Source organism: Hesperophylax consimilis, chromosome 23, assembly GCF_061612785.1.
Source record: "Hesperophylax consimilis isolate HC1 chromosome 23, BYU_Hcon_1.0, whole genome shotgun sequence".
Taxonomy (NCBI): domain Eukaryota; kingdom Metazoa; phylum Arthropoda; class Insecta; order Trichoptera; family Limnephilidae; genus Hesperophylax; species Hesperophylax consimilis.
The window spans coordinates 2,332,833-2,349,448 of record NC_142858.1 but is presented as its reverse complement, the minus strand read 5'-3'; the positions used below and the strand labels follow the sequence as shown (position 1 = coordinate 2,349,448).

The 16,616-nt window shown below is 35.5% G+C and overlaps 1 protein-coding gene across 1 annotated transcript in view; it reads right to left on the bottom strand.

Annotated features, from left to right (window-relative positions):
• The window catches only part of sca (scabrous), a 41,858-nt gene that overhangs the window by 3,016 nt on the left and 22,226 nt on the right, over window positions 1–16,616 (bottom strand). The window contains exon 3 of the mRNA XM_089645830.1: window positions 231–917. Coding sequence (XP_089501956.1) covers window positions 231–917 — 687 coding nt within the window. The remainder of the gene's footprint in view (window positions 1–230; window positions 918–16,616) is intronic.

The following is a 16,616-nucleotide window of genomic DNA, read 5'->3' as shown; positions in this document are numbered from 1 at the left end:
CTCTTTAAGGATCTAAATCGGTTAAGTTGGTTAAGATGAATATACATATATGATCCTTGGTTCGATTCCTAGTTACGACCATTATCTTTTTGTTTGTCTGTGTCTGGTTCTGTTTCATGTTTCGTTTATATTTATTAGTCTTCATCTTCAATGATGTATATATTAGATTGATGAGTATAACCTTTAAAATAACTTGAAAAGTTGTGCATGCTTAAAAATTCGTTTTCTACCTTCGATATGTGATCAGCGAGGCGAGTGAAGTGCGTCTTAGACTGGTGCTGCAGGTGGTTGATTGTTTGGTTGTGCTCTTGCAGGAGAGCGTGGTCAGCATCGACCTTGTCCATGAGGTTAGAAACGCTTACGGCGATGGCCTTCACTGACTGGCGTATATTGTCCTGATTATTTTTTATGTAACTGTGGTGGGAGTTAAGTTGCGCCATATCGACGTCGAGCTTCGAGATCTCTTTCTGGAATTCTGGAAGAGTGGTGTCAACAGTTTGCTCCAGGCACTCCATGTTTTCAAGAAGTTCCAGCATTGAGGTGTGTAGTTTGTTGAAGTTGCCAACATCGGTGGTGATGTTTTGGATCATCTGCTTTTGGATGCTTTGATTTTTCTCGAGTAGTTCGACTTGAGGGCTAGGGCCTGTCTCCGAGTTTTCGCCGGACATGGATTCTAACTTCGCCTGTAAGTGGGTCATCTGGTCCGTCATGTTATCTTGCATGGAGTTTAGCTTCCAGTGAGAGCGCTTGAGCTCGTGCATCTGCTTCCTCAGCAGGCGGAAGTGCCTGAACTTGTGGGATGCGACGCTTTGAGAGGGATCGTGGTCGGCAGAAAGCATGTTCCTGTTGGCCCAGTTCCTGGAGAGGGCGTTGAATGACTTGAAGCTAAGGCGCAGCTCAATCTGAATGACTTGAATCTGAAACAAATAAACAATTCATCAGATAAGTTTATATAATACTACGATTCGGTTTTAGGTTGTGAATTGTGTAGAATCCTCTTTAGCGTTATCTCGTACGGCCTCTGTTTTTTGCCTCTTCGTTCTGTGAGACAGGGACTCGATCATAAATACCTAATGTAATTTAAACTACGTCTTCACGACAATAACCGTATTATTAAAATTTCACTATAGTGCTTATGTATTTTTTTTATGTATGAGTAGTTCCTTTTAGGTTAACGGGATCCAGTGACACTAAGGCAACCCCAATTGGGGTATGTTGTGAGGCTCTAGGTGGTGAGGAGGAGAAGAAGACGGGGAAGAAAAAGGTGGGGAAAAAACTGGCTATTCAGATCTGGTTATTTTACGTAGCTAAAGCCATTTAGCAACGTTTCGATTTTAAACTGTAGTCTTTCACCAGAGCGATACTGGATGTATCTACTACTCTGAAACGTGCCGCAAACATACTACATAATATTATTAATTTAAGGATTCTGAAATAACATAAATAATTATATTTACTTGCGCACACCGGATTTGAACCCGCGACCTCGCCGATGATCTTTAACACTCAACCACGGAGATCGTCATCTACCGCTATTTATTTAAAAGAGCTACAAAAACAGAATTTAATTTTCTCAGTAATATTTGTAGGTAATATACAAGGGTGTATATTGCATATAAGCCATATTTTTAAAATATGTATTTTTTTAAATATTTAGAATCCAAGCTTTATATTTATAGACTGCGTTGGTCGTCTTTAAACCTCTCAACGTCTTTGCCTAGCAATACGTAAAATAAATAGCACATCCCCCCATTTTAACAACTTGTGTCCGTCTACTTATTTTACCTTGTGTTTCGAGTTTTTTTCCTTGAACCATTTATGAATTCTGATATTCTGATATGTGAAATAATGAACTAACTCTATTAGCGCGGAATCATCAGTGCATGTCGGGTTTTATGTGTGTGTGCGTTTTAATCGAGTACCTAGATCAAAACAATTGTAAACGCGAGAATAGGCAAACTTTCAGCAGCTAGCCACTTGGAGAAAATAAATATATTTAATTTTTTTTATTAATGACTATTAATATACATAGTATATTAGTTTATTCTCAGTCCTTCTCACTAAGAATTCCTGTTCTGAGGCGTACTGTAGGTAATTGTATTGGTGTATCATGATTTCCTCATCTACATGTTTGTTGATTTCCTCACCTTCATTTTAGTTGAGTGTACTTGTGGTGTTAATCCATAGTTTTTTTATGATTTCCTCATCTTCAGGTTTGTTGATTTCTTCATATTCATGTTTGTTGACTATGTTTGCTGATTTTATCATATTTACATTTGTTGACTGTGGGTTGTGTTAGTGTTACTTCATAGTTTTATATGATTTCCTTATATTCATGTTATTTGATTTATTCGTATTCACGTTTGTTGAACATGTTAATGACATTGTCATTTACTGAAGGTTATGTTTGTGTTGCTTAATATTTTTTTATGATTTCCTCATCTTATGTTTGTTGATTCCTTATTATTCATGTTTGTTGACTATATTTGCTGATTTCCTCATCTTTAAGTTTGTTGACTGTAGGTTGTGTTGGTGTTACTTCATAGTTTTTTTTTATGATTTTCTTATATTCATGTTTGTTGATTTATTCGAATTCACGTTTATTTATTTTCTCGTCTTTTCGTGTCTTGTCATTGTCAACGTTTGTTGACCATGTTAATGACACTGTCATAGACTGAAGGTTATGTTTGTGTAACTTCACATTTTTAGTTGGAATTTTGTAGTATGGAATTCGTGGTGTTTTGGCCTTATTGAAATATTTTAGGTTCCGATTTGTAAATGTTCTAATTGGTCAGGCATATTTACTTATATTCAAATTTCAACGTTCTAAAACGGATGATATTAAATAACGGTTTTTCGGTGACCGCGTAGATTTAATCTTTCCGAAATAATGGCTTCACCTTGCGAGTAATTCTCATGTGTGGCAATTAAAGCTGGGAGCTTTGGGATTTTTTTTACATGTTATCGTTTGATTCATCGCCGAATTGGTCGAAAAAAAGATAGAGCCGCGGTTGTCGACCGGGTGCGACAGGTGCACTCGTGAAGCCGGTCGCCCCTCGCAGAACGTAATTAATAAACCAGGTAAACACCTATCTGGGTCCGCTGCCGTCCTGTTCCGTGCACTGCCGACTAATAACGGACGCTCTAATGTGCGCACTCGACCCGGTCATCCTCCGAATCTATTTTTTAAATTGGCAGGAGGATCGTATTAGTAATTTGCTGGATTTTATAACTAACCTTACACACATGAAAATTAGCTACTCAGTTTTATAGTTAACCCAACCTCACCTTACCTTAAAACTGGTGACCGGATAAATCATCACAATGATAATTCATCACATCTTTAAAAAGTTATATAAAGTCATGGAAAGTAGGTTAGGTTAAAAAAGATTATTTATTAATCGTTTCTAATGACTTTATATCACTTTTGACGGCCGGCATAGTCCAGTGGTAACCCATTGGACTGCCATTCCGAAGGTCGCGGGTTCGAACCCGGCGTGCGCAAATAAATTTTATTTGATTAATTTGTGTTATTTCACAATTAATTAATTAAAATAATATATAGTATATTTGCGGCACGTTCCAGAGTAGAAGATACTACCAGTATCGCCCTGGTGTAAGACCACCATTCAGAATTGAAACGTTGCTCCAAATGGCTTTAGCCGTGTTTAGTGACTAGATCTGAATAGCCAGGTACTTCCCCACCTTCCTCTTTCCCTTCACCACTTACCTTCAGCCTCACAACATCCCCCAATTGGGGATGCCATAGTCTCACTGGCTCCAGACGGGAGTAGTTGGGACTCTTGTGAGGTATTCACTATAAAAAATAAAAAAAACTTTTTAAAAGTGTGTTAAATTGTCACTGTGTTGAGTTATCATGGAACCCTTAAAACTTAATCTTACCTTCATTAATAGTAGATGCTCAGTTTCACAGCTAACCCAAAAAAATCTATTATGTTATTTGTAGCGACTGGATTTAAAATATTACACTACGTAGTGCATCGCCTTAAATAATATGTAATTTACTTATTTCTAAAAATTCAAACACAGATTTTTGGAAAACTTTTATTTTGAAGGCAGCAAATGCAAATTATGTACGTTTGAACTTTTAAAATAGCGATGTGGTCAAATTTAATACTTCTACATGGTGTTAAGAGAGAGGATGTTACAGTAAAATAATACCTACTGATTTTCATAGTGTTTAAAAAAAACTCAAAAATGTCGTCGGAGACTAATTCGACCAATACCCGAGAATCACTGTTTAAATTAAGTCAGTCCTTATACTAATTATAAATAAGTAATAAATAATACTGCTCCTAAGTTTTTCAAACAGATATTTTGTGCTCGATGCTTTGCAATACCCGCGTACTTCCTTAAACTTAAACTTAAACTTTTTAAAAGTGTGTTAAATTGTCACTGTGTTGAGTTATCATGGAACCCTTAAAACTTAATCTTACCTTCATTAATAGTAGATGCTCAGTTTCACAGCTAACCCAAAAAAATCTATTATGTTATTTGTAGCGACTGGATTTAAAATATTACACTACGTAGTGCATCGCCTTAAATAATATGTAATTTACTTTTTTCTAAAAATTCAAACACAGATTTTTGGAAAACTTTTATTTTGAAGGCAGCAAATGCAAATTATGTACGTTTGAACTTTTAAAATAGCGATGTGGTCAAATTTAATACTTCTACATGGTGTTAAGAGAGAGGATGTTACAGTAAAATAATACCTACTGATTTTCATAGTGTTTAAAAAAAACTCAAAAATGTCGTCGGAGACTAATTCGACCAATACCCGAGAATCACTGTTTAAATTAAGTCAGTCCTTATACTAATTATAAATAAGTAATAAATAATACTGCTCCTAAGTTTTTCAAACAGATATTTTGTGCTCGATGCTTTGCAATACCCGCGTACTTCCCACCCTTTCGCAAAGGTGCGCATAACCATTCATTCGTCAGGTTACGTAGGTCAGATTTCGCGTACAGCACGTCAGTAACTGTACATATGTAGGGGGCGGCACAATTAATAAAAAATACTTAAGTTGAGTTAATTAAGTTGGTGCACGAGTAGGCAATGTAAAATATGAAATATAATGCGTAACACTATTCAAGTTCAGAGTACTTTTAATTAAAAAAAATTGAACCTATCGTATCAGAAAAGAGATGAAGGAGGTAACATTTTTTTTTGCGAATTAATAACTGTTTGAAATGCGTACTTTTTTAATCTTGTTTACGTTTTTGATAGATCTAAATTAGAATCATTATTTTTTTAAAGCTTACTTGCGTTGTTCTGATCATCTTTTGAATTATTTGCAAACCAAAACATATAATTATATCACATAGAAAATTGACAATTGGCAATGATCCTGTGCAAATATTTTATAAATACTACCAGCTTCACAAATCCTACAATTGAAATATCCCTTGATTTACACGTCTCTGCAATAGTTTAATAATAAAGGTTCAGTTACCAAAACCTTAATTTTCCGAAAACATGTCGCAATTTTATATTTGATTCTTAGTGAAATTATCAAAAATTTTTCGTTACATTTTCATGAACAATCACCCCCTGGAGTTCGCGGTACAATCCTGAAACACGGTGTATATTTGATATACCTAATGCAAGGATCTTCTAACATACATACACGAGGTTGTCGAGTTGCGATATTATACCTTCGTCAACACATCGATCATTATTCGAACAGCGTTGTTGAATATCCCGTATATTGAAAGTTTAACGTCTACAGTTTGCCGTTGAAACTACAAACTATAAACTCCTCTCATTTCATTACTTGCGGGTTAATAAACGCTAGGTCATATATTAAAAATAAAATTATGATATGTTTTTCTGAATTCGGTAATGTTTTTATATTCCATATTAAAAGTTAAAGTCTGAATTTTTATTTATTTTTATTAAAAGTATACAATACAGAATATAGTATATTATATAAAGCATTGTACTCCCAGGAGTTAATAAACTCATTGCGGGAATGATACGCATTACATGAAACATATAGCTGTATGTATTAAATGGACATATGATGGGACATACACAACATTATTATTTCAGATAGTCATTAATAAGATGAAGTTTGAGCTTGAGCTTGAGCATGAGCGTTTGAGTTTGAGCATGTTAGTTTGGGTCTTTTTACATTGACTTGCACATTTGATATCGTTGGGTAGTTGATTATATTTTGTGTGAGCTATATATTCTAGGGATCTTAGTCCATATTTTGTTGATTTCATTTTTGGTATATGAAGTTTGTTGTGATTTCTTGTATTGTGTTTGTGTACGTCGTAATTGTAATAGAGTGTAGTGTTGGAATGTGCCGAGTGTTGAATTACTTGTAATATAGTTTTCGTTATTTCAAAAGTGGGAATGGTATTAAAAGGAAGTATTTGGGTGTTTCTGTAGATGTCTTTGACATGTGTGTCCCAAGGTAAACTGAAAATATTTCGCAGGGCTCTATTTTGGACGACTTGGACTTCTGAAATCATTTTTTTTGTAGCAAATCCCCAGATTCCGGCGAGATATATTAGATGTGAGTGAATCATAGCATGGTAAATCGATTTTAATAGAGAGGGAGGAAGTAACCCGCGAAGTCTATATAAAACACCAGTTATAGGAGTAATTTTGGATAGAACATGTTTAAATTGGTGATTCCATGTGAGTTGTGAATCAATGAAAAGGCCAAGATATTTTGTAACATCAGCCCTTTCAATGCGGTTATTATCAAGACTTATATTAAGACTTACATTTTTTTTATTTGCAAACAGTATGTAATGTGTTTTTTTTATGTTTAGGCTAAGTTTGTTTAATCGCAGCCAGTTTGCCAGGCAAGCTACATCTCTTTCCATTTCCTTTTCAAGTTCGTTTAAATCATTATTGTGATAAAGAATCACTGTGTCATCTGCATAGAGTTGTATTGTACCCTTAAGTCCCCATTTAGCAATATCATTTATATATATTAAAAATAGTAATGGTCCAAGTACGGAGCCCTGAGGCACGCCACATTTTATCGTTCCCATGCTGCTTGTCCCTTTTCCAACAAAGGTCTGACAGTGTCGGTTAGAGAGGTAGCTACACAGTAACTTCAGGGGAGTGCCTACTATGCCTAGGTGTTCTAGCTTCTTTAGTAGTATCCCATGGTCAACCGTATCGAAAGCCTTTTTTAAATCTATAAATAAGCCTGCAGCATGCTTACCCTGGTCTATATGTTTTTGGAGGGCGTATACAAAATCGAAGGCAGCACATTTTGTGTTAGATTGGTTTCTGAATCCATACTGTTGGGATGCGAGTAAATTGTTTGATAGGAGATATTTAGTGAGCCTAAGCTTAATAAACTTTTCAAAAACTTTAGAGACGACAGAGAGGATGGATATATGACGGTAATTAGAAGGCTTTTTTTTGCAATCATCTTTGTAAATCGGAATTATTTTTGCTATCTTTAGTTGATCTGGGAAGATTCCACTATCCAGGGATTGATTAATAAGAAAAACAAGGTGGTCAGCTAATATATCTTTGCCAAAGTTCAGGTACACTGGTGTAATTCCATCTAAACCTGGAGATGCATTAGACTTTAGTTGAGAGATGATACTGAGAACTTCTGTTTTATTTGTTTTGGCCATGTATAAGGACTGGATTGCTTTTTGATCCGTGTTTATAGTGATAGAATCATCTTTTTTTTAATATTTTTTTTTTTATAGTGAATACCTCACAAGAGTCCCAACTGCTCCCGTCTGGAGCCAGTGAGACTATGGCATCCCCAATTGGGGGATGTAGTGAGGCTGAAGGTAAGTGGGGAAGAGAAAGAGGAAGGTGGGGAAGTACCTGGCTATTCAGATCTAGTCACTAAACACGGCTAAAGCCATTTGGAGCAACGTTTCAATTCTGAATGGTGGTCTTACACCAGGGCGATACTGGTAGTATCTTCCACTCATCATATCTGGATATGATGCAATTGTAGCTGCTAAGTTTTCCCCAACTGATATAAAGAAGTTGTTAAAAGTTGAAGCTATCTGTGTTGGGCATGTTATTTCTTCATTCTTAATGAGAAGACATTCAATTTCATCTTTCTGGGGTGTCGAGCTATTTGTTAGAATTGCATTTATTATTTTCCATGTCTGTCGCGGATTACGCAGGTTTTCTTTAAATATAGTCGTGTAGTATTTGGTTTTAGCATATCTTCTATAGTTGGTAACTTGATTTCTTGTTTTATTTCTCAGTGCTGTGAATATATCACTTTGCTGATTTTTTTTCCAGAGTTTAAACGCATTGTTGCGCTGTTTGATAAGTGCATTTAATTTAATCAAACCATGGAGTATTACCCCTCCGTTGGTCTCCTATGCGTAACTCAGATTTATGTTGGGATGATTTTATTGCTGTTTTGATGTATTCATTAAAATTATTATAGTTTTCATTGGCATTACTGGTGGTTTCGTGTGGAAAGTTGTGGGATTCTAAATATGTTTTTAACATGTTTTTATCGGTTTTGGTGTTGTTTGAAAAAAAATGTATTCTATTATTAGTGTGATGTTTCAAGCTGTTTTGGTAATCTAATATTAAAATGTTATGATCACTTAGGTAGGCATCTATATTTGCAGTAGTTGAGGAAATATTTTGTCTGTTTGAGATGATATGGTCTATTAGAGAAGTAGAGGTATCTGTTACTCGTGTAGGATATGATGTGTTACATATGAAACAGTTGTATGAGTCTAGCGTGTTGATGTACTTAAGAGATGTATTATTTTTTTGAAGAATGTCAATGTTGAAGTCACCAAAGATAAGGGTATCATTTCTACAGTTATTTAAAATAGATTCAAGATACATTAAGAATTCGTTAATGTTTGAGGTAGGCTTTCTGTATATAACATAAATATTTAACGGTTTAAAATTTCTATTACGGATATTAATTCCTAAGAAAGAATTTTCACTACAATGTTTTTCGATAGTTGTAGCATTTAGTGAATGGTGTGTGTAGAGAATCACCCCTCCTCCTCTTTCATTGGTGCGAGACGCAAATGTACTTTGGTAGCCGTCGATGTTGAAGAAGCACTCCTCACCATCTTCCAACCAGGTGTCGGATATTGCAAGTACGTGTACAGTGGGTTTGATGCTCTTTAAAGTTTCTTCAATCTCGTCAATTTTATTTCTGATACTTCTCGCGTTAAGATACATTATTCGAAGGCTATTTTTTATTGGCTTATAGTCTTCAATTTTCTCATATTTGTATTCATTTATACTGGCCTGGGTCCCGGATGCTGTAGTTACAGTTGAGTTAGCCATAGTCAACTCTCTCCATTGTGCGTGACTTCATTATGGTACGGTAGGGGCAGTCCCTATCGTTTGATCTGTGTTTTGGTGCCTCAATTTTGCCTTTGGCCATTTTAAAGCAGTTCCAGCAACGGAATTCTTCTTTTTGTTCCTTTTTTGTGCAGTCAGATGATTTGTGTTCACCAGCACAGTGTAGACAACGATCTTTTGATCCAGTACATCTCGCGGCGGAGTGACCGTATCCCATGCATTTATAGCATTGCATGATTGGGCAGCTGTCTTCGACTCGGACTCGCTGGAAACCTATATTTATTCTTTCTTGTTTTAACATAGCTGAATGTACTTCTTTTTTGACGATCAGAATAACATTTCGTAGCCTATCATTTTTCCTGTTGTTTGTGAATCTTAGAATTTTAATAGCTTCCTTATCATTTCCAGTGGCTTCGTAGATAGTATCATTTTGTTGCAAGATCATGTCTAATATTTCAGAATCTTGTGTTTCTTTTTCGATCCCCTTCAAGATAACATTAGGTCTAAGACGTTTGCCCTCATGAGCAACCAAGTTACCATTGGTCAGTCCTGGAATTGCTGTTAGGATCTTCTGTGCATCTGACTTTGTAGGGCAGGTAATTATGACCTTGTTATTTTTGGCCTTTGACATACCACTGACACCCACTCTGAGGTCGGCTGGCTTGATAATATCCTTTATTGTTGAGGTGATGGATTCTGACGTCGCTTCTTGGTCTGATGACGACACTATTACGGCATGTCTGGTGCGATCTCCTCGATTCCCTACTGCCGAGGCGTAACTGAGTACGGGTTCTTTTTGAGCGTTGGCGCAGAAAGCTGACATTTCCCTACAGTGTCTTTCTTCCATCTTCAGTTGACATTCTGCATTCTGCACCTTGGTTTCAAGTAATTCGACTTCCAGAGCATGAAGTTGTTTTCCCAGTGTGGCTCCTTTCTCAATTATCTCCAGTAAAGATGAGATTATTGTGTCGCGGACTTCTTTGGTTATGTTATTTTTGAGAGGCTCGGCTGCTTTTTAGTGCCAGAGTGGCAATTTGAACAATATTCATGGCTGTCTCGGACTGTTTCGTTTTCTGGAGAGAAGTATATTGGGGGATTTCAACAGAAGTCAGAATCGGTTTGGTTTTGAGAAGAGGAATTTTGTCTTCGTTGATAGATGGAAGCGCTGGACTGGACTCATGTGTTATTGGTGAGGATCTTGTAGTAGAGGAGAATGTTGTTGCGGTGGTGGTAGAAAGAGCAGAGTTGGTGTTAGTGGGGATTGACGCTTGTTTATTAGTCTTAATTTCCTTCTTTTGTCGTTTATCCACAGCTTTTCTGCTTTCGGCTCGGGTTTGTCTTGGGGACTTAACTAGTTCTGGACTGCTTCTGCTCCGGATTATCGGTGACCTCGGCGTGGTTCCCGATTTTTTAAAAGGATCTTTAGCCCCTGGGGGGGTACACGGGGGATCTGCCATTTAAAGTTTATTTTAATGTTTACATGTCTCTAAGACTTGTATTGTATTTATTGTAATGTCCTGTTTTTTTTCACTTGTATATTTATTTTTATATTTATTAATATTTATGGAAAAAAATAAATAAAAAAACGGTAATTATTTATTTGGAGTTAATGGGGTTCGAACTGTCGTTCTTCGAAACTCGGCGCTAACGCGTTCGCCTCTAGTCCAAATTCCACTGTTGTTAATTCGATTGCTAATTCGAATTACATGCTCATTGAAATTAAATGCTAACTGTAATTTTGATAATTGAAATTATATACTAAATTGTTCTTTTGATCATTGAAATTACATTCTAATTATAATTTTGATAATTCGAATTATATACTAATTGTACTTTTGATCATTCAAATTACATGCTAATTGTACTTCTGATCATTGAAATTGAATAAATTTCGTGGCATTATGGGAGAGACAGTGAATTGAATTATTTAAGAATTTATCTAATTTTCGTAATGATATATGGGGTTTTCCAATCAGAGGTGTTATTTTGATATTCAAAGAGCTATCGAGAGATGATTAATGATTTTTTATGGCCGAATTGGATGGTATTGATCTGGACAACGTTTACTTTCAACAAGACGGCGCTACGTGCCACACAAGCAACGAAACCATTGATCTTTTACGGGAAAAGTTTCCGGACCGTGTTATCTCTCTAAGAGGTGATTACAATTGGCCACCGAGATCTTGTGATTTATCACCTTGCGACTTCTTCCTTTGGAGCCACGTGATAGTGAAGGTCTACGCCAACAGCCCAGCGTCGATTCAAGACCTCAAAGATGTAATTCGTGAGGCTATCGAGGACATAAGGCAGCCACTTTGCGATTTGGTTATGGAAAATTTAATGAAAAGGATATGGTCCTGTAGGCGTGGTCGTGGTGGTCATTTGACTGATGTTATTTTTCACTATTAACGGCATACCTTTCTCTTTATAATTAAATAAACATTCGATCATTTATATAAAAAATTGCATTTTTCTTTAACTATCAAATAACACCTCTCATTGGAAAACCCTACATTTGAAAAACAAAACAGAGTCAAAGGTTGTGTGTACTGTTTTTATGGAAACTTATTTTTTACTATTTTAGAAAATCTGGATAATGAATGTCGAAGAATGTTATTATAAGTGGAAAAGTTTGCTGGGCAGGATGGAAAAGGGGACCGCGACGCATTTGTCCACTGAGCTACTAAACAGTCGCACGCGGAAATCACCGTGGTAAAGCGACGTAAACGATTGCTAACTAGGGATAAAGGGTTTAGACCTAGCCAAAAGAAAAGTGGTGTTCATTCAAATATGCTTATCTTACGTAATTAGTTTCAGGGTGCAAGCGTTTTTCATTATTGCTTTTATTTTACTACCATAATAATTATTTTATAATCAAAAGTTGTTTAAAATCGCTTTTAAAATGTATTTTACATTATCTCTTCCCTCTCTTCTTCCTCTAATTGCAGCATTAATTTGAATGATGATTTTTCGGCTGATGTGAAATCGCTGAAATAAGAAATTCCCACCAGAAATTTGGAAGGTTCCCGTGCGAAACCTTTGTTTGGAGCAGATCGCGATCCTTGAGAACTGCAGTAAAACTCATATAATTATGTGGACATGGAGATAAATCAATTCCGGTTAGCTGATTCCAGCGTTTTCATAAAGTAGTTTCAGTAAATAAAATAGGTAATAGTCGATGGTAGTAGCAGATTTTGAAGCAATATTAATAAAAACAAAACGATATGAATTATAATGATAATAAATAACGATAACAAATCAAATTGATGATTTGTGTAGAAAATGTTTGGCCTTTCCGGAAACTATAGAACATATTATATCGGGATGTTCTATATTAGCACCGCCCGAGTATACATTTAGGCACAATCAAGTTTTAAAAATAATTCACCAAAATTTGGTAATTAAACATAACTTGATTGACTGCCGTAATGTAGTACCATATTATGAATACGAACCAAATTCATTTTTAGAAAACGAATTTTATAAAATATATTATGATAAAACTATACTAACAGACCGAGCGATTAGTCATAATAGACCCGATATAGTTTTACATGACAAAATTAAAAAAATTACTTATATCATTGATGTTGCTATTCCAAATTCCTGTATATTCAAAAATCTGTTAGTGAAAAAATAAGAAAATACACAGATTTAGGAAATGAAATAAAAAGAATTTGGCATTCTCAGACTATAAAAATATTACCATTCGTTATTTCGGCTACTGGCATTATACCTAGCTCTCTAATTAAAAATTTAGGCGTATTAGATCTATCAAAAAATTTATATATAAAGATGCAAAAGTCGGTCATTTTGAATACATGTAGGATAACAAAAGATTTTTTAAATATTTATGTTGAGGGATCAGTAGGATTTATAGGCCCTGTTAGAAGTTCTACCGAGCCGAACCCTCTGATATGAAAATATCTGGAGACGGTGAATTTTTTTTCCCATTTGATATCTGGTGATTTGACGTGTTGTTGTTCTTGTATTGTTTTGTATTTATTTTACTTATATAATGCACTTACATAGTGTTGATTGACTAGCTGATCATTTGTGGAAAAGTGAGTGGAAGGGTTAAGTTTTTCCTTTGGGGAAGACTTAACCCGGACAACTAAATCGGAAGTTTAAAAAAAAAAAAAAAAAAATTATTATATTACCGGTTACTCGCCTGAGTAACCGGTGACGATATATAAAAGTATGTATGGGACAGTAACTCGCACGAGTAACCGGTGACGATATATAAAAGTATGTATTGGACAGTTACTCGCCCGAGTAACCCGTGACGATATATAAAAGATTTTTTCAGTATTAAATTTTACATTTCTGAAATCAATACTTAATTTTTTTTAAATAATGTCAGAAAACCCTCGTTAAAGTTTATCAGGTACGTCATTGATTAATAAAACCATTGTCTAAAGTACGGTGATTTTTGTTTATAGATAACAATCGTGATTTTATGCTAATTTTCTAAATATATTAAGTGATTCAAGCGTATTTACAATTCTAGGCCCTGGTTACGGTTTACATTCTTAACTCTGCAGTCGGTGGCTAGTGTAGATTTAGTTGATACAAAAACCTATTAATATTTTTAAAAATGCATGGAAACCAATTAGTGGTTCTTTCGTTCGTTCATCCTTCGACCCCTCGCACAGTTAAGGTACACGTTTCATCCGCACTTACGGTAGATTCGGTGCTGTTCCCAGCTGTCTCAAGCTATCGTGTGACGGTCAATTAAAAGCAGTTGCGCAGCAGCCCTTTAGGATGAAACTCAATTAGTGGGATTTTGCAAACTGCAAATCAGCGAGGTCCAAATTCACCGAACTAATAACTCAACATGCGTTCAATACTTGCAACCTAACTTTTCTGTTAAAAGCCAATACAATATATCCTTTATCAAGATGTTCTCTGTAATAAATACTCTCAGAATCGCCCTGGTAAAATACGACCATTCAGAAAAGAATCGTCGCATAAAATTGCTTTAGCCATGTTTGGTGACCACTTTTGAATAGGCAGGTACTTCGCAACCTCCCCTCCCCCCCTCCTCAACTCCCTCCAACTCTCTTCATCTTCAAAACATACCCTGATTTGGGTTATCATAGTCCCTCTTGCTTCTGCTAGTTGGAGGAGTTTGAATATCGAAAAAAGTTTTTATCAACCACATTATTTCAGGAATATTACTAACACTGAAATAATTACACCAATATGGAAAACCAGTTTGATATTGGTAAAACATCCATCTCGCAAGTAGAAGGTATTGAGTATGATTCTCAGTCGCACCCATATATATATATATATATATATATATATGTCCGTTACTGTCAGAAGTGTGAGATTTTTAAAAATTGGTCTACATGAATCCCGGTGATCAGAGTTTGTAATTTTCCGTAGTCACCAAATATATCTATTTTTGTTTATCTACAATGACCTTTCTTACTAACTATTGACTGTCAAACAATTATCAACCTTTTGCATCCACCTGTTGAACAATAGTACAAACTATACGTACGATGCATTTGATCAATAACGCGATGCTGCGTTAAAATGTACACATTCTATTTGCCCGGGCCGAGAGAACACAGAGTTTTTTAAAATCAATCGGTGACGTGGACAGTGACCTTCCTCTTGTTTTGAAAGTCAAGTGTGCAAAATTTAATTAATTTCCATTTGTATAAAATCAATGCCAGGCCGACAGCCCCCAAAGCCTTTTAAAAGAAAACAATTAACTTTTTAAATAAAATTTTCGCTAAGCATTTACAGTCTTCCTTTTATTAGTACATAAAAATGTTGGCAACAATGAAATGGCTCGTATCAAAACGTATTATTGTTTAAAAAAGCACAATGATTCAAGTGAATACTTTTTAGCAAACAAACGGTGTTCAGAAATTAGTGGTACTTTACGAATTGAGATGATTATACATATTATTTTTCAAAGACAATTTTTTTTTGTATTTAACGCTTTGCCAAGAAGGTATTTACATGTAAAAGCTTTTTTTTTCATTCTGAAATCTTACGTACCTATAAAATAGTCTTTTAATAAAAAAATCTATTCACAAATCAAAATAATAAATTAAGAAAATTGATAAAAATAGAGTATTCATTTTTTTTGCATTAGCTCCTCCACAGGAGTCCCTGGGGGAAAAAAATCTCTGAGGGTTTATGTCATTTTTGGGGATGCTGTGAGGAGGGCTATTTTATTTAAAAAGAAGGAGAGGAAGTTCTGGGAAGGAAAAAAGGGGTGGAACAATATACCCAGGAGTGACGGACGTATTCATTCCTCCCACTGCATCGCTAGGCAATGGGTCTTGAGAGAGTACGGATAGAGAAGTCAAAAGGTCTCCCTCAACCAGTCTCTCCCGATCCGACCCAAACTCATCCCATGAACTCGGGTACCTCTGTTAAGTCAGGAGATGGCAGGAGTGTTGGTTATCCAACAAATTGTTCCCGGGGCGGTGGTACTCATACCCGCCTCCCAAATTGTAATTGTTTGTTTAAAATGAACTGTCAAACTTGAAAGAGAAGAAGTTCGAATGTGAATAACAAATTTCAAAGACAAAGTGAGTAGCTTACTCTGGCCATAGTAATTTAAAAAATGGTAGCAATTGAACAAATTTAATGCCGAGATTTCCAATTTAATGACATCAGCCGTAATCGATATACCAGGTAAGTAACTATCCAAATTAGCGTTTATCAGAAATTCCCAACATGCATTTCAATACATATTTAATAACTTAGTTTCAGTGTACTTGTCTATCTGTCGTAAAGTCGATTAGCATCATTAGCGATATGTTATCACGGTAGTTGGATAATTTGACTGAAGCGTTATTCCCGATCAGCGTTCATTGTCCGACGTTGTGTTTTAAAAACGGCTGCACCGGTTGCGTTCGTAAGAAGCAAGGAGGTTTCGTCATTAAACTGCGGTTAGTAGAGTGGTTTTATTACTGTGAATAGAATAAATAGTTCATAATGTTGTGTTTAGTGTAAGCGCGAGAGACTATTGAAATCCACGCCTTGCTTTTTGCCATATAATCGTTCTTAATCAGTCGATATTTTAAGTCTTGGGTGTGCGGTGGAGATTGTTAATTCTCTAGCACGATAAACGCTACGATTTCATGGTCGTTGGATTACAGCTCCGTTTTTCAGGATTGTTCTATTTAGAAGTTTTTTTTCTGTTATTTATAAACCGATATGATATCAAAAATGATTTGTGGTATCATCGTTAATTTATCATTTATAAATATATATTTTAACTATTATTATTTAGTGTGTACGAAAGAGCGAGGACACGTTTTCACACACTTGCT